This window comes from Trachurus trachurus, assembly GCF_905171665.1.
Source record: "Trachurus trachurus genome assembly, chromosome: 13".
Classification (NCBI taxonomy): Eukaryota; Metazoa; Chordata; class Actinopteri; order Carangiformes; family Carangidae; genus Trachurus; species Trachurus trachurus.
Genome location: NC_139892.1, coordinates 35,268,372 through 35,291,345, shown reverse-complemented (window position 1 = coordinate 35,291,345; position 22,974 = coordinate 35,268,372). Strand labels below are relative to the sequence as shown.

Below are 22,974 nucleotides of genomic sequence, written 5' to 3'. Positions count from 1 at the left end.
ACACCCAGTTCCAAAGAGCTGACCTCCCCTGAACCCATGGACACCGGCAAGCCCCCAGATAAGGCAACCAACAAGAGGTGTGTAGTCGCTATCGAACCGTCAGCTATTTCTAAAATTATTCACAAAGCGTAGTACTAAATCCTCGCTGCGTATGTTTTCCAGCATGCTTGGTAAAAAGAAGACATCCGAAGGTGTTTTATCGGGGAAAGTGTTGGGAAAAGACAAACAGTCCCCTGCAGCTGGAGGAGCGGGCTCTCTTCCCGTGGCTTCACCGCCCGACCAGGATGGCAACAGCAGAGACACCGGGCTGGACAGCAAACCCAAGAAAGGCATCGTCTTTGAAATTTGCAGCGAGGATGGATTCCACATCCGCTGCGAGAGCATCGAAGGTGAGAGAAAACAACTTACACCCTGGAATTTCACACCAAATACTGTCAATATAAAGTGGATTAGGTTTCCTTTCCGCATTAAATATGGCAGTAGTTATTCAGTGTGAAATATTTAAGCAATATATCACTCCAGTCCGTGGTCTATGCTCATTATACCACGGACTGGAGTGATATATTGCTTTTATAAAACGGTTACCAATAATGACAATATGAAAGAGGGATACGCAATCAATTTCATGTAGTTTTATTCAACCAGAAATACATATTATTCAATAAAATAGCCTCACTGTGGAAAAAATAGTCCCACCTCTCCAGACGTTAGCTCCAAGTAGCTCTGCATCTCGTCTTTTCCTCTGCTTTTTTTCAGGTGAAAGTCACTGCTCAGTCCCCTCTACCATTGTTAACCCTCTGGAGGTGAAAGTTCACCTCAAACATGTGAATTCAACCACTTTAGTCCATTTTTTAACATCGTAAAAACATCAACTGTCTTTGGCTACGGACTGCAACAGCCCGTTGTCATGGATACACGACAACAACTTCCATTCATACCAGTCACACGCATAGACATATAGTCCGGAGTGATAGCTTATGCTGTGATAAGGCTTTAGAATAGTAGCCGTGGTATATGCTCAATATACCATCAGATCGAACTGTATAGCTCCCGATGCCTCACAAAGGCAAAGAAAATCCTCAAAGACACAACACACCCTGGCCACTGTCGGTTTGAGCTACTCCCCTCTGGCAGGAGATACAGGACAATTAAAGCCACCACAAACAGATTTAAGAACAGTTTTTACCCCAAAGCAGTGACTGCACTTAACACTGAGTAATGATGAGTGGTCAATGTGTGTTTTATGCTTTTTTTTTTTAATGTTTTTATGAAATTTTGCACTGCAGGAGATGCACTTTTAATTTCGTTGTTGTGGAAATGACAATGACAATAAAGGTATCTATCTATCTATCTATCTATCTATCTATCTATCTATCTATCTATCTATCTATCTATCTATCTATCTATCTATCTATCTATCTATCTATCTATCTATCTATCTATCTATCTATCTATCTATCTATCTATCTATCTATCGCCGGATTTCACCTTTCCGTTTGATAAAAAACAGTAGTTCCTAGGTGATATTACAACCTAATGTTATTCCTTTGAACCGCACACTGGGCAGAAATACTGACTGTCATTTCTTCTACAGAGGCTTGGAAATCACTGACTGACAAGGTGCAGGAAGCTCGCTCCAATGCCCGACTGAAGGAGCTCTCTTTCGAAGGTGGGGGTCATTCTGATTTTGTCCAATTATTCAAAAATGTGCATATTTTTTTGCATATCTGAACGGAGGACTCAGTTGACTGATGGAGGTACGTACGTCTCTGCCCCTCTCAGGTGTTAATGGGCTGAGGATGCTCGGCGTCGTCCACGAAGCGGTGGTCTTCCTGCTGGAGCAGCTGTACGGCTCCAGACACTGCCGGAGCTACCGCTTCCGCTTCCACAAACCAGAGGAAACCGACGAACCTCCCATCAACCCCCACGGCTCGGCTCGGGCAGAAATCAACCACAGGTGAGGAAGGAACGCACACATCTTCAGTATAGACTAGGGATGTCACGATAACTTGTTTTCACAATTAATCGCGGTATTAAACGCCACAATTAATTAATTAATCGTAAAGATTCCTCAATACCGTCTCTTCCCAAAAAAGTTTTTACGTCAGAACCGTATTGGCAGATGTGGCACCAAAATAAAGGAAAACGCACAGATACTGGTCCATTTATTTAACGTAACATTGAATTGGTAGGAATTTAAAGCAGAAGTGAGTGATCCGGTCGTTTTGGCTAATGCTGCGTTCCAGGCAGGCTTTTGAAATCGTAAATTACAGCTTCAAGTCACAACTTACGACTTTGTAGCGTTCCAGGCAACCCACTCGTGTTTTTCCGACCTGTTTTACCGGTGAAAGTCACTATAACGGCCACTCGTAACTTCCGACCGGTGAACTCGTACCAGATCGAACTGGTACCACTTCACGGTCGGAAAAATACGAGTTTCCTTGAACGCACCATAACAGTCCTCGTCCCTACGTCGCCACATTCACGGCGTTCCTTGGCTGCACACACAGCCCTGCATGCCGTTCTCTCTCCTCATTGGATAAAAACTGTAGGATACGATAAATGTTTTCTCTTCGGCTCAGAGCAGAGCAGAGGGACTGAGAGACCCGTGTTTCAGTCCAAACACTCTATGTAAGTGATTGCTGTCGGAAGATATAACTATTTAAGACTTATATTAACACAAATATATCACTCACTTCTGCTTTAAATGTCAGCGTGTCGTTTGTAATAACGTAAACATTTGCTATCAATTACAATTAATGACTTAAATATTTCAAACACTTCCCCTGGAGGATTAATAATTGGTCCTACTGTATATTAATACTTTGTGTAAATACTTATTAATGTAATTATATTTTGACTATATTTGATTTCACACATTCAGTGTTGTGAAATGAATTAATGTGATAATTGGAATACCGTGATTATTTCTCTGATAATAATCGTACCAAGAAAATCTATAATCGTGACATCCCTAGTATAGACATGCAGTGCTGCTTGAAGGTTTGTGAACCCTCCAAACATGGTGCCTGTGATTGACCTGATTATTATTTGTCTGGTTGCTTCTTGGTGAAAGTTTGGATGGCAGTCCACTTCTGGTGTAGAGATGCTGAGTTTCCTCCATGTGTAGATGATTTGTCTTATGGGGCGTTCACACCGGACGCGATAGACGTGAATACAATCGCGTCAGACGCTTCATTTGCGCCGCTTGATCATTTTGGATTAGGGATGCACATTTTGAATATTTTTTCTGACCGATAACCGACGCTCGTTAACCGATTATTAACCGTTAACCGATAAGATTAAGACACTTGCGGCGCACGGCCAAAAAAGAAAGAAAAACTCATGGAGGTTAGATCGTCCAATGTAGAACTGTTTTTATAAAGTGCAGCCAAAAACCAGGCTGAAGGAACAGCAGAGCTCCTCTGACAGCTCCTCTGACGCTCCTTTTTCAGCGCCGTAGTTACAGGTGATTCACATCTATGTCGTGTAGGTTACATTTATTGTCTGACCTTCCTTCATGGGGACTGCTGCACATACTGTCAGTCCTCCTGTGTAACTTTTTGCTGTGAAATATGACTGAAGGCACGTGAACTCTGCACGTGTCGACACGCCCCCATGAGTTGACGACATAAGGAGCTAATAAAATAAATAAATAACCGATAGTATTAATCGGTCAAAGTTCTTGTTATCGGTTAACGGTTAAACGGTTAATCATGTGCATCCCTAGATTGACCTGATTATTATTTGTCTGGTTGCTTCTTGGTGAGAGTTTGGATGGCAGTCCACTTAGAGGTTGCTGAGTTTCCTCCATGTGTAGATGATTTGTCTTATGGGGCGTTCACACCGGACGCGATAAGACGCGAATACAATCGCGTCAGATGCTTCATTCGCACCGCTTGATCATTTTTGGACTATTCGCGTCCATCGCGTCATTCGCTCTTGTCGCGCTAGACGCTCCGCCCGATCATTTTTGAACCGGTACTCTCAACCCGCTCTCTTTCCACGTCGATCGTGGCTGATATCACCACCGCTGCTGCACTGTACTTGCTGTACAAGTCCCAGAAACACCGAAAAAAACACCCGCCGTCGTGTCTGAGGATGTCTCATTTGATTGGACTGCTTATTTAATTACCGGTACTTGTGTTCCATGTTTCGCTGGCTACACACACACAGTTCCCTCAAAACAAGGGCATGGAATTGAAAAAACATAGACCTGACATTTCATATACAAAAACTAGTAATGATGAAGTAAGACAATCATGGTAAAACAAAACAACCAAAAACAGAAAAATCTAAACTACTCAAAGGGTTCACAAACTGTCAAGCAGCACTGTATTGGGAGAGAAAGTAGCAAAGAGACATAATAAGTGTATTTGTGTCTGTATCTCAAACAGAAGCTGAATGTATGAACCCTATTGGCATCTTTTTTTCTTTCTTTTTTCACTTTGACGTGTTTGTTGCTGATGCTGACCGCTGTCTGTTCCACCTGTCCACCATCCAGGAGGTCTGTGTTTGACATGTTCAACTTCTTGGCCTCAAAACACCGGCAGCCTCCCGAGTACAGGCCGCAAGAGGAAGATGAGGAGGAAGGGCAGATCAGGACTGCCAGGTCAGTTATTATACAGTAGCGCATGCACAGTCTGTAGATGCTGTGAATTAGTGAACGTTAGTGACTCAGCTCAGCTCACACTTCCTTCGTGCTGTTGCAGGCGCGCCACCATGGAGCTCCCCATCGCCGCGAGGTTCAAACAGCTCAAGGCCACTTCCAAAGAAACTGTCGGAGTCTACAGGTCAGATCAGTGGTGTTGATTCATGTGTAAAGCATTTACTGTGATGTATAGTTTCATCAGAAGTGCATCATATGTCCTCTGAGTAATATTAACATCTCAGCTGAATAGCAAATAGTTTTTTAGTGTTTAGATCTGTCATCTGTTGTTTGTCTATGATCATGCTGAGTCTTTCAAGGTTGAGTCTCTTATTTCTGTTCTTTAACACAGGTTCTTCTCTGTTTGTAGAGTCTAGTTTGAAATCATCATTTTTATCATTATTATTATTGTTATTATTATGAAAACTACAAGCGCATTTACATACAGACTAGAGACCTAAATGTCATTACTATGATTCACTCTTCAGGTCTCCCATACATGGCCGAGGTCTGTTCTGCAAGAAAACCATCGATGCCGGGGAGATGGTCATCGAATACTCTGGAAACGTCATTCGGTCCGTGCTCACTGACAAACGGGAGAAATATTACGATGGAAAGGTGAGGTCTTGGTTTTTGTCGTTCAATGAACTGGACTCAAAAAGCCTCCTTTGTCGTAACCGCAGCGAACAGCGACTACGTTTTGATTCTTAAAGGGGAACTATGCAAGTCCAGTCACTTTTCTGCTGTGTTGCTAACCCTCCTCCTGGCCATGTGCATTTGTTTTCGACAACAATCAATAGAGCAGTACGTAACTTTATATATCATATACGATGTTACAACATGTATATTTGTGTACTGTAGTCTTACCTGCCATAAACAAGCAATTACGCTTTATGGGGCGCGTTTGTGTCGTGGTGCTGCAGAGACGAGAGCTGGGACAGCGGGGCGGCGGCGGCAATGATCTTGCAAAGTTGTTTTTCAGCCAAGGGACTCTACATGGAAGGCAGAGAGCCTCCATTCTCCCTCGTAACAAGTTACATGTCATTTATTAAACCATCACAGTTACTCCAAAGCTGTTTAATTCAGGTAAAATTGTAGCATAGTCAAGCTAAACAATCCTGCATAGTTCCTCTTAAACTGAACGTTGGCCGTTCTTTAGCTCGGCTGCTTAGCTTCCACTGTGTTTGCATCGATTAACAGTTAACGTACCATAATAAGATATTATTACAGGGTATCCGCGGGGTCTTGAAAAGTATTAAAGCAGATATCAGTGGAATGTTTTTGTTAATATAAGTCCTAAATAGTCCTATTTTCCGTCAGCAATCACTTACATGAAGTATTTCAGCCTAAACACGAGTCTCTCCGTCACTCTGCTCTGCTGTAACCCGAGGAGAAAATTTTCCTTGTGGGATACAAGTGTTATCCAATGAGGAGAGAGAACGGCATGAAGGGCTGTGTGTGCAGCCAAGGGATGCGCGTGTAATGGGAAAATTATGGGAATGTGGTGACGTAGCACGAGGACCAATTGATGCCTGACAAGGGCGGGGGCTGCTAACTCATGGTGTGTTCAAAGAAACTCGTACTTTGTGTTTTTCCTTCCTGTGAAGTCATACCAGTTCGATCTGGTACGAGTTCACGGGTCGGAAGTTACGAGTGGCCGTTATAGGGAACTTTCACAGACAACAGGATGGTAAAAACACGAGCTACGGGTTACCTGGAACGCTACCAAGTCGTAGTTGTGACTTGAAGCTGTAACTTACGGTTTCAAAAGCCTGCCTTGAACGCAGCATTAGCCGAAACGGCCGTGAAGCTGATATCTGCTTTAAAAGGTGATAAATCAATTTTGGGAAAATTAAGACCCTTAAAAAGTATTAAAAAGTCTTTTCATGACTTCATAAAGTCTTACATTTTGAAGGTATTTTTTTCTGAATTAGCTGTCCAAGAGTTTGAGTCCTAAAAAAAACATTGTGAGAGTGTGTGAATTTATTGGTTTTATTAAAAAACAAAGATGAACAGGTAAATAAAAAACAAGGCTATTGTGGGTGCGTTCGTAAATTGTCTCTGCCTATTTTGAAATCTGTTGTATCATAGCGGTCTATAGTCTTTATCACAAACTAAGTGTCACTGATGTAAATAGTTACAGCTTGAAGTGGTGGTGAGGTATTAAAAAATATTGAGAAGGTCTTGAAAAAGTCTAAAAAAGGTATTATAATGAACTTCAAGATTCCTGTATATACCCTGTATTAGACATCTACGTATATCTTTGCGGTAAGGGGAAACAAAGAGTCGAATCCTAACACCGGTCCTCTCTCTCTCCTCCAAGGGCATCGGCTGTTACATGTTCCGCATCGACGACTACGAGGTGGTGGACGCCACGGTGCACGGCAACGCGGCCCGCTTCATCAACCACTCGTGCGAGCCCAACTGCTACTCCCGGGTCATCACCGTGGACGGCCAGAAGCACATCGTCATCTTCGCCTCCCGCCGCATCTACTGCGGAGAGGAGCTCACCTACGACTACAAGTTCCCCATAGAGGACGCCAGCAACAAGCTGCCGTGCAACTGCGGCGCGAAGAAGTGTCGCAAGTTCCTCAACTGATCTCTGAATGAATGAAAACAATGTAAAAGAGGGACTGCTGCGGGTCTCTCCATCAGAAGTTACCGCGTTGTTCTGAGGAGGATGCTCCTGTTCAGGGGGGGGGAGGGGCTTTACGGCCGATCCCGACTCGAGTCCAGTCCGCCACGCGGGACCACAGCTGCCCACGGGGCCCCAGCTCCGCCCCCGTGCGTCCCTGCAGCTGGTGCTGGCAGGACGCGGCGGCGGAGGCAGCGCTCGCGGGTCGTAATGTATATGCAGGAAGGGCCATTTTGGCGGAGGGGCCATTTGTAGAAATTCCAACATATTGTGCCTCCGTTTGTCCCATTTATATTTTGGAATAGGAAGTTTCACCCTGAGAGGTGACGAGTAACGAAACGGTTTGAGCCTTCACTTCGACATTACAATTTTAACTTTTATTTACGTTTGGATGATAAAGTTACCCCTTCATATTCTTTTTACATCGGCCCATCCTCCTTAATTTTATAGATATACGTTATTGTCCACTAATGCTGAGATTTGAACATTGATTTAAAAAGAAAAAAAAAAAATCAAAGAACTTGGTTCCATTTTACACCAAAGTGCAATTTGTTGAAGGGACTTGGAACAGTAATTTTACTAGAAAGAATAATTAGAAACTTGTTAGAACTTGTTTCTTTTTCTTTTTTAAAAATTTTGTTGGTTTGTTTTTGAATCTCGGTGTCAGCTGTTATTAATGCACATCTCCCTGTCTGAATGTGCCCTGATGCCTTCAGAGCCGTTGTGATTTACTGAAACCTTCCCCTATCTGGGCTTTTTATTTTATTATTTTAATTTTTTTATAAAAAAAAAAAAAAAAAAGCTTGCAGGTACAGGTACATTCGACACTGTAAATAGGAGCTGCTTGTGTGCAGCAGCCTGATAAGAGCTGTACGGGCAGAAACACTAGAGGGAGCAGTGGCCACAGGAAGGAAGAGAGGAAAAAGAAACAAGGGGGGTTAGAAATTTAGATTTGTTTTTTTTGTTTTTTAAAAACAAGGTTATTTTTGGTCGTTGGTGGAAAGGATGAAAGCTGAGGTTGATATCATCCTTTGTACTTAAGCTAATGTTTAGTCTGACAGCTCGGTAGCTATGTAGACATGTCGTTGATGGGATTAAGCCTCTGGCCTGAGAGAGCGAGGCAGCTAGAGATTCTGGTGGACTGACAGCCAAGGGACTGGAAAACCCTACTGATGTGCTTTAGTAGACGTATTTATAATTGATTTTTTCGTTTCGTTTCGGAGCTGTGACCTACAAACAGCCATGAATCTTACAGAAACATACACACAGACGTGTTACAAGTTTGTGCATGCTGTTGTTGACATCAGACTTGTTTTTGATAATTATATAAGCTTGGACTTTTGACTCACGTTCCAAATTACAGCAGCAAAGAGAACCAAACATTACACCCTAGATTTGAATTTTCACACCACTTGTTTTCCTCTTGGCCTGTTGTTATAACCATTACTATGGAAAATGTTTTTTGTTTTTTTTTGTACTTTTAAAGTCTTGTCTGTTATCTGTCTTTTTATTATGGACAGGGAAGTATCATGCTTGCTTTTAAAAAAACAAATGTAAATAATGTATATTTTTCTACAAAAAGACTTAAAAAGCACTCACTAGTGAATAGCACTTAATGATGGTATTTATATTTTTAAAAAATCGTATTTATTTTATTGCCATTTTGTAGGAAATAGAGGTTTACAAACACTAATGCTTGGTCTCTATGTTTTGTATTCCGCTGCCTTTTCAAAGTTGTTTTGTCGTAATTTACTTCTTTTTTTTTTTTTTTTTAATTTGTAGCCTGAATGTTTTCTTTGATTCCAAAGACTGACGCTGGTCTGTGGCTTGGTCCCCTTTTAGTTCAGTCCACCAGTAGCTCTTTATCTATCCCGGGCCGTTTGTTCAGATCTGACATCTCTATTTTCTTCTATTTCTTTTTTTTTTTCTCTTTTTCTTTTTTTTCGTCGTTCCAGTTCGAGCTGGCAGTGTGGCAGTCGTCATGTGAACTATTATTATGCACTTGAGAGAGTCTAGATTGTTGATCCATTGCAGATATCTCCTCTCTCTCTCTCCAGCCTTATCGTCTCCACACCACATCGCAACCAAGAGTCAAGTTCATTTACCGGCTGCTCAACAGGCAGTCGTGTCAAAATGATTTGGGTTTTTCCTCACAAACAAACCATTGGGTCAACGGACTTGGAGCCAAATTGGCTGTAGTATATACTGTATATTTATATATATATATACAATATATTCACATGTAAAATCCAACCAGAGTCCTGTCAGTTTAAAGTGTTTTGTCAGCTGTGCAGTCTATAAGAAAAGAGGTGCCTTTATTTTAAGCTACCAACAGCATTCGACATATCTCCGTTTAGCCAATCAGCTTATTTAAAAACAAAAACAAACACACTTTTTTGGAAATCACTTCCTCTTCTTTAGTTCTGTCTCCTCGTGGTTTTGCCTTAGTTGTAAAGGAGCATGCCTCTTTTTTTTTCTTCTTTTTTAAAAAAAAATCTTAACAAGCCTTCATGTCCTGGACCGAATATTGAATTGGGACTGTTTTGACCGACTGGTTCTGACGTCACTTGCTTTGTGTTTGTCCCCCCTTTTTAAAAAAAAAAAATAATAATTTATTGTTGTCCGCCGTTCACGTTGACTTCGTTATCACCCAAAGGCCGTTAGCAGTTATTCCCACACTGCCCTTTGTTGCTGTTAAAACAAAAATAAAAAAAAAACAAAAGTGACCCGCGCATGGTTTGCACTTTAGCTACGACGACACAGGCACTGAATAGACCATAGGACAACTCAGCTCTTTCTCCAGACCGGACAGACAATGCAACTCCAATGCTGAAACCACAAGCACAGACCGTCACCGAGGACACTTGTGAGTTTGTGTTACGAGGCTCCGAGTTCAGCCGGTCGCCTCTCGATGACTCCTGAAAGTGAGGCTGTACAGCAAAAGTGCACTTGACTCATTTTCTGCAACAAAGTGAAGGCAGGGACCACGCCAGCAGCCCCCTCCTTCCTGAAGGTGCAGTCTGTACAAACCTCTGGCTGTGCTTTTTTTTTTAACCTTTTTTTCTAGGATGGGGGGGGCTTCTTATCGGGGGGGCCCCCACCTGCCCCGGTCCACCCCTGACTGATGTTGCCGGCCCTGCGTGTTGTACGACTGCACTTCCACTGGGGCTCGCTGGGTTCAGCTGCTAAGGTCAACAATGAATGTATATTCCTCCTCCTCCTCCTCCTTCTTCTTCTCCGCATCCCATCGCTCTGTGGTGGTGGTGATGTCGACGTGTCGTCAGCTACGTCTCGTTTTTCAGTTCTCGCGTCAGCAAAAAAACCCTAACGGGGTTTTAGATTAACGGACTCTTGGGTTAGACACGACCTCGAAGCTCGGGGGCAAGCAAAGCAGCAGGTTTTTTTTTTCCGTTTTCAGCACTGAGAGAATAAATAAATAATACTGACATCATTGTGAGCAGCAGCAGTTGGCGTTTTCCGTCTCTAGGACAACAGGTTCTTAACTGGGTTTTAGCTCAACAGTTCACGTTCGCGTCGGCGATGACGGTTGTCGCCGACGCCAAGGGCTCTGTCTACAAACAAACGCTCACTTCTGGAGATCCACATCTGTATTTTCAGGGTCAGAGGGTTCATTGAACAATAGGTCGTTTATTTCACTGTTTTAAAACAACGTATACAGTATACAATAAGGACAATGGTCTCTGTTGTTTCTTTGGACTTCATTTTTACCATGCCACACCAGTGGCTCTTCTCCGTCATTATCTGTAATTATAGTATAAATACATAACAATATTATACGGAAACATGCATAGTAATTTCTTGTACTTTAGTATCTATACAATATATGGAATGGACAGACAAACTTAGTTACAGTAGCAAAACAGCAGATTTATAATGGTTAATAGCAATGTTTCAATGTACTCTATAATGGTTTTGTGTTACAGTACTATCAGATGAAACTAACGTGCATCATTCTTTTGTATATTGATATCCAGTACCAATTTTTGCTGTGCCTGTGAGTGTTCCCGCACCAGCGAGGAACATTGCAGTTTTTCTTTTTAAATTTTCTTTTCTGGAAAACGGAACGGTTTTTACGTGATGAGAAATGTAACTTGTGTGTTAATGTGGTTGTGAACTTCTTGAAGTCAGCCATTTTTTTTTCTCTCCCCCTTTCCTCCCGGTTGTTGTAGTGACTGTTTTCTCTGTTGTTGTTTTTTTCTTTTTCTTTGTACGTTTTAACAGGGACTCTTTAGACGGCTTACTTGATGTGTGGTATAAATCAAGAGTTTGGTTTGTGGAGACTGATCAGGAGTTTATAAAAAGATCGCGCCTAAAGCGGAGGTTTTTTTTTTTTTGGTTTTCCATCTTTTGGAAACCTCTCGTGTCTCCCTCTCCATCTCTCCATCTCTCTCTCTCGCTCCTCCGAAGCTTTGGTTGTACTGATCTTGTACTGTTTTTATAGAAAGTCATAATGCTGAGATAATGCTGATGTTGAAAACATTTAATTTATTTATTTTGTGAAACATCCACCCTGAGTTGTTCTCACGGTTTGGGAGAGGTCGGACAAGTACTTAACATGTCTTTGTAATTTTCTACTTGTTTCTTGTGTATAGAAGTTGTCAGCCTAGGACGGGATGTGGTGTCACAGAGGGGGGGAGCGGACGTAGGATGAGCTAAAGAGGGATCACGGATCAGGAACAGGCTTGTTTTCTTATGCCTTGAATATACATTTTGTCTTATCAATACTCCTCCTGCTCTGCTCTGTTATAACGGTATTCACCAGTTCAAGTTCATAGTTTCTCCCATGTTAACAGTGTTCTTTCAATACACATCAACGAAATGAAGGAAAACCACCACAGTGAAAATAAAACCACAAACTACTTGGTTGAATGTATAATTAGGAAACAAAGTTGTATATAAATGTAAAAAGAAAAGTTTCTAATCATGTTTATTTTCTATGCACTTTTTTATTTAAGTGATAGTTTAAATAATAAACATGTCTCCTTTACTGGTTTCTGTCTCATGACTGGTTCATTGTTTGATCGGACAGCTGCTGAGTTGGTTTTGTAGCTTTCAGTCATATCCCATGATTCCTTATCAGTAGGTGGGGTTCACTACTTTTAAGTTTCTGACAAATCTCCATCTGCTGATAAAGATTGTGTTAATATGATCAAAGCTCAACAACTGCTCCTCAGATCAACTCTTTCAACTGTTGTTTTTCAAGGTCAAGAACAAATTTTTGAAACTTACATACCCACACCAGTGATTTTCCATGTTTCAGTGTTCCTATGAGAAATCAGCTCACCGTTTATGTAATCACAGAGATGTTACGTAGAGTATGTTTTTTCCATTTCCATTTGTTTCGATTCATTCTCTCACACACGGGTCATTCTCAAAATACGGTGAAAAACATGTCCCTGCATTTTCCAGACACACAAATGCTTGTAAGGGATGCCGTCAAGCTGAAGGAGTCTTTTTTTGTGAACAATTATTTTATTTTACATTCATTGTTACAAAGCACAATAAACATTTTCTCCCCGACATAATAAATTGACAATATAATAAATAATCCCATCCCAGCCACCCACCCCTCCCCTCCCCTCCCTCCCTCACCCCCTCCCTACACTCCCTTCCTGTGGCGACCTCATTGGACAAGGTTAAGACGTTCAACATTAGTCTTAAAGCACATGGTACACAGTATAATACAAACAACATACACCTGGCAACTATGCAACCCAATCATCCTGTAGCCTCACCAACACAGCCATACAGTCAAAAAAAATTCCAGCTTGGAAGTTAGGAGTTCTATAATGTTACAGCTTCCCAAAAACCACCATCAAATCAAAAGTACAGAGTGACATCACATAGGCATAGTTTACAGCTGCTAAGTGGGTGCTAACAGAGAGATACCGAGAGAAACAAGGCAAAAAAACAAAGTCAAAAAACAAAAATAGAAATAAATGGTAGCACCTACAGAGCCAACTCTTTCAGTTTTTTGATAGACTGTAACCATGAACTCTCGAGCCGGCACCATGAATTCTTGCCACTGACAATTCCATATGTAAAATTTCCATCCACATGTTAGACCAATGATTCAATGATGTATCATGCGGTGGCTTCCAATGAAGTGCAAGTATCTTTTTCGCTGCAGTTATGCCTGAGAGAAATAAGGCTTTTTCTCTTATTAAAAGATTCAGTGAGGAATCATCATTTAATAGGAGTACCCTGGGAAGGCATGGAATTGTCTTCCCCTAGCTGAAGGAGCCCTATCGAGCCTGGTTTGAATTTGAATTTGAATTTGAATTTATTGGTTTAAATATACAGAGACAATGCACATTAATAAACATTTCTGTAAACATGCCGGTTTAGCCACGTTGGCTAATTTTCAACCGTAGTCTCTGGGGCAGGTGACTTGAGCACTACAATAATTAAAAATGCATTAAAAGATAAACAAACACAAAACAGTACTATGCCTACTTATACAGTACAGTATACAATACAATATATTACAGTGCATACAATAAAATACCTTCATTACAGTTTCAGAACAGATGGTCACATACTTGACCGTCTCTCAACCATAGTTTTAAATTTCTTTTAAAAGAAAGATAAGTGTCATACTCCCTGAGCTGCACTGGAAGAGTATTCAAGGTGTGAGTAGCTCTCACCGAGAAGGCTGCCTGAACAAAAGCAGTCCTTCTTTTTGGAACTACACAGTCCCCTCTGCTGACAGACCTAGTATGTCTGTCAGTGGATATTTTCTGTGTAATAAAAGTACCAAGGGGGGGAGGAGCCAAGCCATGTAGAATCTTATAAGTGAGACAGGCATCTTTGAATTTAACGAAGTTGTCCCAGCTCAGTAGATTGGTTGGCTCGGGGGACTCCCGAGGCAGCTGACGGGTACCAGCAGGCCAAGCGTGCTGCAGCTCGGGCAGTCGTGGAAGCCAAAACTCGGGTCTGGGAAAAGTTCGGGGAGGCCATGGGGGAGGACTACCGGTCGGCCTCGAGGAAATTCTGGCAAACCATCCGACGCCTCAGGAGGGGGAAGCAGTGCTCCGCCAACACTGTTTACAGTGGAGGAGGGGAGCTGTTGACCTCGACTGGGGATATCGTCGGGCGGTGGAAGGAATACTTCGAGGATCTCCTCAATCCCACTGACACACCTTCCATAGAGGAAGCAGAGGCTGAGGACTCAGAGGTTGATTCATCCATCACCCAAGCCGAAGTCACTGAGGTAGTCTGGAAGCTCCGGGGGTGGATGAAATCCGCCCTGAGTACCTCAAGTCTCTGGATGTTGCGGGGCTGTCGTGGCTGACACGCCTCTGCAGCATTGCGTGGCGGTCGGGGACAGTGCCTCTGGACTGGCAGACCGGGGTGGTGGTCCCTCTCTTCAAAACGGGTGTGTTTACTCTACAACAAACAGCTGATTAAGAAAGCAAAGCTCCATCTCGTCCGACTGCTCTCATCCCTTACATAAACAGTTTCAGTTCCTACCATCAGGTTCACTGCTTAGACTCCCATTTGCAAAGACAAACAGATATAAACACTCCTTTGTACCTTCCGCTACCTGCAGCTAACTTTTTGCAGCTCAACCAGGACAAAACAGAAGTACTTGTAATCGGTCCTGAAGCACACAGAGAGAAACTAAATTTTAAACTCAAAGCCCTGTCTTTTAACACATCTGAGCATGTTAAAAACCTTGGTGTGATTTTAGATTCAAAACTGAGTTTTAACCTTCATGTTAAAAACATAACAAAGACTGTTTTTTATCATCTTAAGAATATTGCCAGAGTGCGGCCAATTTTATCACAAGCCAACACTGAGACATTAATGCAGGGATGCAAACAGCGCGCCGAAAAGCGAAACTCGCTTTTTTCATGACCAATTAGGTGACTTGTGTGAATCATTCAGATCCGAAGAGTTTTGTTTTGAGGGGGGGGGAGCTCTGCCCCGTTTCAGAGGTGAAGGAGAGACGTCGCCTCCGCGATGTAGAATGTGTTCAATTAAAGTGAAACTAACACATTATATAGGCTATACGTATGTCCATTACACACTTTTAGGCCTTAAAATGTCTTAAATTTGTTGAATTATTGTGTTCAAGTCTTAAATAATTTTAGACAGGTCTTAAATTTTCTTATGCCCACCATGGGCGAGCATTTCACTCGCATTTGCCCCTAAAAACCAGGAAAATTACAAAAAAGAAAGAGCACAACCTGCGATTGGTCCAAAACTACAAATCCCACAATTATCTGGCCTCAACAATAACAGTAGTTAGTGTAAGTAAGGGAGAGTGGAGCTGTCGGTGAAAAGAGGAAACAACACCACGTCTGGTCCTGTTCTATGTTGTTCGTTCACACCGTCACCGTTTATTCGTTACGTCCGCGGTGTAAAAGGCCGTGACGCAAAGACGCGGTTAGGCGCGAGACGCGATTAGGCGCGAGACGCGGTATACGCGATTTTTTTTTTTTGCGACGCTACACCTGATTCTTTTATGGCGACGGGACCTTCGCGTCTTCGTCTATTTCATCGTGTTTGGAAAACACGAGGAACGCTTTTTTTTCGCGCGAGCTTTTACGCGCAACCAAACGCGAGATACGCGAGATACGCGATTTATCGCTCGTTTTGACTCGTGTCAAAAAAAAATTCACGAGCCCGCCAACAACTTTTTTTTTTTTTTCAAAGGAGGTTCAACTGGACTTAGTTATTTGTCTAGGAAGACGTTTCACCTCTCATCCAAGAGGCTTCATCAGTTCATGTAGCATCTGACCAGGCTGGGACTGGTCCAACTATCTGGTGTGGAGACTCAGTATAAGTCCAGTTGCTTTCGATTTAACCTCCTTTTAAATACTATGACCTGGACAAATGAGAATATGCACAGGCCTACAACAACATTTCTGCTCTCACCAACCATGGTTGAGGTCACAACGCTGCTGTAGCTGCTCTGCAAGTCCGAGACACTGAGGCCAAACGCCGCCGTCGCTTCTGGTCCATGAGGCGAGTTCCGGGCTGATGAGCTACAGAGACTGAGCAGCGCGTCGCTGTGTCGGACTGTTTGTTTGGATTTAATGAAGAAGCTGCACAGAGTCAGGTGAGCAGAAGCTGCCCCCCCCTCACCGTGGAGCCGCTGCTGTCTCACAGCCGCCACCGACCCCTAGAATAAAACACCACCGACCCCTAGAATAAAACACCACTAAGCCGTGGACGGTCGCTGCGTGGATGAAATGCTGACGACCCAAAACAGCCGCCACCAGGTCACTGACTGGAGAGTTTTAAAGTCGGCACATGAACGCAGCTCAGACCGGCCGGTGCCTCAGCGCGGTGATCAGCAGGACGCTATACCCAGTACCGGCCAGCTCAGTACAGAGGGGGGGGAGGGGGCGATAACGTGACGCACAGTATACTGTTATGAGACACATCCCACTGAGCATTAGACGTCTATTAGACGTCTAGTCTAAGTTTAGACCAACATTCGCCCGTCTATAATCGGTCTATATTTTAGCCCAAACCTAGACGATAGAATTTAATCCACTAATCATTAAATATTAAATAAAAAAACAACTGTAAGTTGTATAAATGATGGCCAAATGTTGGATTAATACATTTTTAACAGTCATTTATCAATGTACAGTGTAGTTTAGATTTAGACTCGATTTAGACGTCTAAATCAAGACCTCATATCAACGTCTATTTATAGACCAAATCTAGATGATTGCACTAAATGATGAATACCGTCCAAAAAGTAACTGTAAATTGTATTAATGATGGCCAAATGTTGGATTAAAACATTTATAACAGTCATTGATCAAAGTGCAGTGTAGTTTAGATTTAGACTCGATTTAGACGTCTAAATCAAGACCTCATTTAAACGTCTATTTTTAGACCAAATCTAGACAATTGAATTGTATAATGAATACTGACCAAAGAAAACAACTGTAAATTGTATAAATGATGGCCAAATGCTGGATTAAAACATTTATAACAGTCATTGATCAAAGTGCAGTGTAGTTTAGATTTAGACTCTATTTAGACGTCTAAATCAAGACCTCATATCAACGTCTATTTTTAGACCAAATCTAGATGATTGCACTAAATGATGAATACCGTCCAAAAAGTAACTGTAACTTGTATAAATGATGGCCAAATGTTGGATTAAAACATTTACAGCAGTCATTGATCAATGTACAGTGTAGTTTAGATTTAGACTCGATTTAGACGTCTAAATCAAGACCTCATATCAACGTCTATTTTTAGACCAAATCTAGACGATTGAATTAAATACATTAAATAATGAATACTGACCAAAGAAATAACTGTAAGTTGCACAATGGTGTCCAGATATTGTACTAAAATCATCTGAATGACCATTGATCAATATACAGTGAAGTTTAGATTTAGCCTTAATTTAGACGTTTAATCAGCATCTAGATTTAGACCAGGTTTAAACTATTAAGTTATCTTTATTTTTTTTATGTTGTTTATGTTATGTTTACATCTTATGCTTTCTTTTTTAAGCATAAGATTATGCCAACCATGTTTAGAAATATTTAGATATCACTATTAACCTATATAGATATAGGCAGTTTGCAATTAAGTTTATTGAGCATTAATGCAAATAATTCCTTTGAAAAAATAATTATTGGTGAACAGTAAAATAAAATGGCAATTTGCACTATAGGCGATCAGGACAGTAGGATATGGATATGGAGATACTGTCAGCAGATCCCTCTATGATCCCTCCCCTCCCCACTAGGAGGCAGCAACACGCTGGAAGTTGTCTTGTGGACCGGAAATCAGTTTCGGGAAGTTCAAAAACGACTTCTGGCCGTCTATGCTTCTAGCACTACACCACATCCATGCACGACACCGGTCGGGAGCGGAGAAGAGTGTGCGAAAAGAAGAAGAGCTTCCTATAGGTGAGTGGTCAAGGTTACGTTATTGAAATGCTGCTTTTTCCTGCAATGTTTGTTCATTTAATTGTCATCAATCCGTTTGCAAAATGCCGACGATATGCTTGATATGCTAGCTATGGCTGGCCTGCCCTGCTAGCTCGCTAGCTATGGCTTGCCTGCTAGTACAAGCATCATTGCAAAAACGATTTGTTTGTTTGTGAAATATGGCATGCTCAGCCAAAAGTAAGGTTTAAATGAGACTTTACACAGTAGCACATTAGTAGCACATGCAATAGCAGATTTTCTTGAGTCATATGATGCATAATACTTACTACCTGAAAATATAAGCCCAAAATTGATTAAAATATAGCTAGCAGCACTATTTCCAGTGTCTATTTGATTTCATAAACTCCCAGTTACAGACTTGTAAGGGTCACATTTTCCTTACCTAAAGGAACAGAGTCCCTGAATTCAACTTTGAAAAGCGTTTCCTTAAGTAATTCCATGTTTTTCACAATGTTGATAATTTGTAATATCATACAGATTGCAAAGCTGTCTCATATTGGAGGAAAGGATTTGAAGACCTGCATGAACAAAATCATGGACAGGTATGATTACACATAGAAGTTTAATATCTGTAGAACAGACAACATAGGCTAATAGTGGGTGGTTACAAGTTACAAGTTATATAAGTTTACTGTTAACAATTGTCTTCATTTTTTATCTGTTGCAGACTCTTCATGAACAGCATCATGACACAATTTAATATGTTGGAGGTGGGAAGCAAAAGAAGAGGGCCTTCACACAGACTGCCTTCTACTCTGTGGTCACAGGTAAATAGAAAAACTGTCTGCTAGTTATTTGGAAATTGCTTCATGTTAAACATGTGTGACTGACATGACATTAACAAACAACAATGTGTCTGGACTGTACTAGGTAATCTCTGTAATACTGACAATTATGAAACTTAATTGGTGTTGTTTCATGAAAGGGAACCATAATACAGTTATAGTCAGGCTTTATTTATTAATTTATTAATCTTTACAGACTTACTGCGCAGTGCAAGTTTTGTCCAGCGCAGTGCAGCACGCGCTTAGTTTGCAGTTTGGTAGACAGAGGTGTGCAGAGATGGGTGTGGCGGCGCAGCAGGGGGAGGAGTCACATTCAGCTTGGCGCAGTGACAGTTTCGTGCCAAAGAGCAGCGCCGACGGTGCGCTGAATGTTTGCCAACTAAAACCAGGTCTACTCTCGGCGCAAGGCAGTGCAGTGGTAGTTTGGCTGACAGGCGCAGAGTGCACACGTCACCAAGACCTCACAGGCAGGTTTCCACAGATTCAGGCACATTTTAATGCAATTGCAATTGTCACTATTCAATGCAATCATCTTAATCAGCACATACATCTATATCTATATAGATTGTCCCGTCACATCTGATGTCAGATCAAAGGCAGTTGGCATGTGTAATGGAACTCAACCTGCCTGATTTAACACAGATTAAAACGTGATGCAAAATAACAAGTTAACATCTCTCTCAGCCAACCACAAACAGCATCAGAGAGTGAATATATATATTCGGCATTGCTCATCTCCGGAAAAAAAGAGAGAGAGACGCTCTGCGATGCGTCCTTTACGCACAGCTACTTCTGGTTTCATCCCCATTACTATTTTTTTTATGTTGATGTGATCTGTGCACAGTGGTTACAGGGGTTTAAAGGAGCATTATCGCAAATACAGCAGTAATAGCATAAAATAAGCTGAAATATGCAAAAGATTGGTCGGGGGAGCCATAAATAAATTTACAAAGAAAATAGCAAACAGTGTAGTGTCCGTGGGGCAAATGCAGAATTTGTCTATGTTATGATCCAAGCCGGCCCGGCGCTTGCTGCGTTTAATTGCACTCGGAACGCGGAAAACCAAACTCCGAATCGCAAAAATTCAATAGAAAATTGTAATGTAGCAGTGTTAGGCTGCTTACAGTCACTGAATCGCTCGGTAGAACACTTCTCTCCACGCCCCTGTGTCTTTCTTCAGCTGTCCTCTCAGCGTTATTAACGTGTTGACACAAAAATGATTTTAACGGCACATTAACGCGGGCCACTCTGTAGTTTTGGAAAACAGAGAGGCTGCTCCTCTCCAGACATGTGTATGCGTCTGTGTGTGTGAGTTACTACAGTTACGGCGACGCTCCCGTCCCCCGGATATTTCTGCAGTTGGATTTACATGATCTGGTCTGAGACATGAAACTCATGGACTGAGGAGTCGTCCACTGCGGTCTGCACGTACTCCGTCGTGCATTTGTAGGAGGAAGTTGTAGCTGTTGTTGTGGTTGTGCGCGACGTAGAGCTGCCGTGTCGACTAGGGAGTTTTTTTTTCCTTTCCCCAATCGCACGGTGAGGGAGGGGGGGGGGCATATTTTTTCTCCTCATGTCCTACACTAGAGAACTTGTTCTTCTTATCACCAAACGAGGCTGCTCTCTCTCTGACAACTGATTGCACTTGTTTATATCTGATATGCTCCGCCACTGGCTCCATCTAGTCTCGTCCATGTCGAAATGACAAAATTGCAGTGCGCATCACTCGTGGCGCATTTAAAGGTGAGGAGAGGAGCTCATTTGATTGGTGAAGAACGGACTCGCACCCTCTCCTTTGCCATTTGCGCCGGTAGGAGTAGAGGGACGGGAGGAGTGCCTGTGCCGAGCTGCGCCGTGCACCAAACTTGTAAAGTGCTCCTAGACACACCCCGTTGGCGCGACTGCGCCTGGTTTATGAAACTAGAGCCCCAAGTCTCAAATGGGTGGTGACCAATGCCCATTGAGTCAAGTCCTTTGAAACCATCTACCTTTTGTTATTGGATAGTATCTCTGTGACATCACGTAAAACAATGGGCAACCACACTTGCAATTTCTCTTCATTTATTTTATTGCTTTGTTTGCAGAAGCTGTACGAAAGTCCTTTAAGGATGCCACAGATGACCTCATTGCCTCAGCAACGGGGCTACATTTTAAGCAGGCCCCAGCTCGCAGCGGTGGAGGGGGCTACAAGAGTGTGTAGTTGTTTGTCTTTTTGTTCACAGTTGAAGGGTGTTCTTTTCAAATTTCTAATGTTTTTAACCCTCCTGTTCTGTTCTGACTCAAATTGACCCAATCTGTTCACTTCCTCCATCCTTGGTTCTTTCCTTCCTTCCCTTCATCCTTCCTTCTTCCTTCTTCTTGATCCACTTGTTCCCTCCCTCCATGTTTTGTATTTTCTGTTTTGTAAAGGAATTAAAAATATTTATATTGCACTTTCATATGTTTGTGATGGTTGGAATTTGTTTTAAAAATGTAGGTTGATTGAGATTACAGTAGGATAGTTTGGTTAATGTTCCCATCAAGAGATATATTTATATCCAGTGGTAAAATAAGCATGACATTAGTGTTACTGAAACCTATTTAAAAGACCAAAAAAACACATAATGTGAATAGATTGTCATAACATACTGCAACTACATCAAGGTAAGGATCACAGGTTAAATTTGGTCATGATGCATTTTGACAACTTTAATGTCCTTTTTAATATAGGGTTCTTGTTAATAATTTGATAGATTGTAATTACATGACTTAAATATCTAGATTTATTAGAATATCCATATAATAGTATGTTTAATGATGTCTAGATTTTGTAATGGGCTTTAAATATGGTATAAAAGTAAACGTCTAAAATTAGTCTATAAATAGACGTTCATTAGCAGTTATTTAAACGTCTAAGATTAGACGAGACGTATACATTTGGTATAAAAATAGACGTCTGGCAAACGTCTAAATTTAGACGTCTATAAATAGACATATATTAGCGGTTATTTAAACGTCTATGATTAGACCAGATGTCTAGACGTAGTCGTCTTTTAGACGTCTATTAGACGTCTATTAGACGGCTAGTATAAACTTAGACGTCTAAAAAACTTTCACTTTTATACCAGTGGTAGACCGATTTTAGCCTAGACGTCTAGGGACCATTTAGACGTCTATTAGACGTCTTTTAGACCGGAAAATGCTCGGTGGGATTATGCATCCCAACTGCCTTTTTTTTTTTAGAGGATTTTTTTTTTTTACCAAGAATGCGCCCAAAACAATCATGATCCAGGGGCCAAAATTCGAAACAAATATATATATATTTTAATCATAATTCTCATTATTCTCCTGATGTCGGTTTAATGTAAACAGATTGCGCTGATATGCGTCATGTGACAGCGGGGCAGTGCTGCAGCTGCTGTGCTGTGATGGACCTGATCAGACTGGTGGTGGTCCACAGTCAATCAGTCCCAGATCCTCCACCGTCACCAGATCCCCCGAAAGCCCCCGCAAATAATACATCGACAAGCAGTTAAGTGGAAAGTTGCACCTTTTCGTCGGTTTATTATTTGCGGATTTTTTTTTATAGCCTATATAACGTCACTGCAACATGCGGCTCTCAGTGCTTGTCGGTGTTGTGTCTATAAATTGTGAAATAACTTTTCCTCGATAGAAATATGAGACTTGGTCAATAGGTTTCATTCATTCATGTTTTGGCAGACAATACAAAAACCAATGATAATGAGATTTCCACCGCGCCGAACCAATCATGTGGCTGGAATAGAGCCAGTCAACAGTAACATGTGCATTTGTTTGGGTTGCTGCAGATGTGCACATCAGCTGACACCGCCGGTAAAAGAGAGAGAGATAATGAGTGTTGTCTCGAAAAAAAAACAGTAAAGGAGAACTTGGACAAGTGACTGAAAAGACGCGTGGTGCGCAATGGGGACACCAGGCAGCTGGAGCGGACCG

At 41.8% G+C, this 22,974-nt stretch overlaps 2 protein-coding genes across 2 annotated transcripts in view; one reads left to right on the top strand and one right to left on the bottom strand.

Moving 5' to 3' along the window:
• Nucleotides 1-9,721, top strand: part of kmt2a (lysine (K)-specific methyltransferase 2A) — a gene marked incomplete at its 5' end in the record, with an annotated part of 50,395 nt that extends 40,674 nt beyond the window's left edge. Inside the window, 8 exon segments of the mRNA XM_083984366.1 lie at nucleotides 9-77; nucleotides 163-389; nucleotides 1,595-1,669; nucleotides 1,783-1,957; nucleotides 4,505-4,612; nucleotides 4,713-4,793; nucleotides 5,137-5,266; nucleotides 6,972-9,721. Of these exon segments, the coding sequence (XP_083840492.1) occupies nucleotides 9-77; nucleotides 163-389; nucleotides 1,595-1,669; nucleotides 1,783-1,957; nucleotides 4,505-4,612; nucleotides 4,713-4,793; nucleotides 5,137-5,266; nucleotides 6,972-7,247 (1,141 nt within the window). The 3' untranslated portion in view covers nucleotides 7,248-9,721.
• The window catches only part of rnf26 (ring finger protein 26), a gene marked incomplete at its 5' end in the record, with an annotated part of 86,211 nt that overhangs the window by 26,955 nt on the left and 36,282 nt on the right, over nucleotides 1-22,974 (bottom strand). The gene's annotated exons all lie outside the window — the stretch shown is intronic.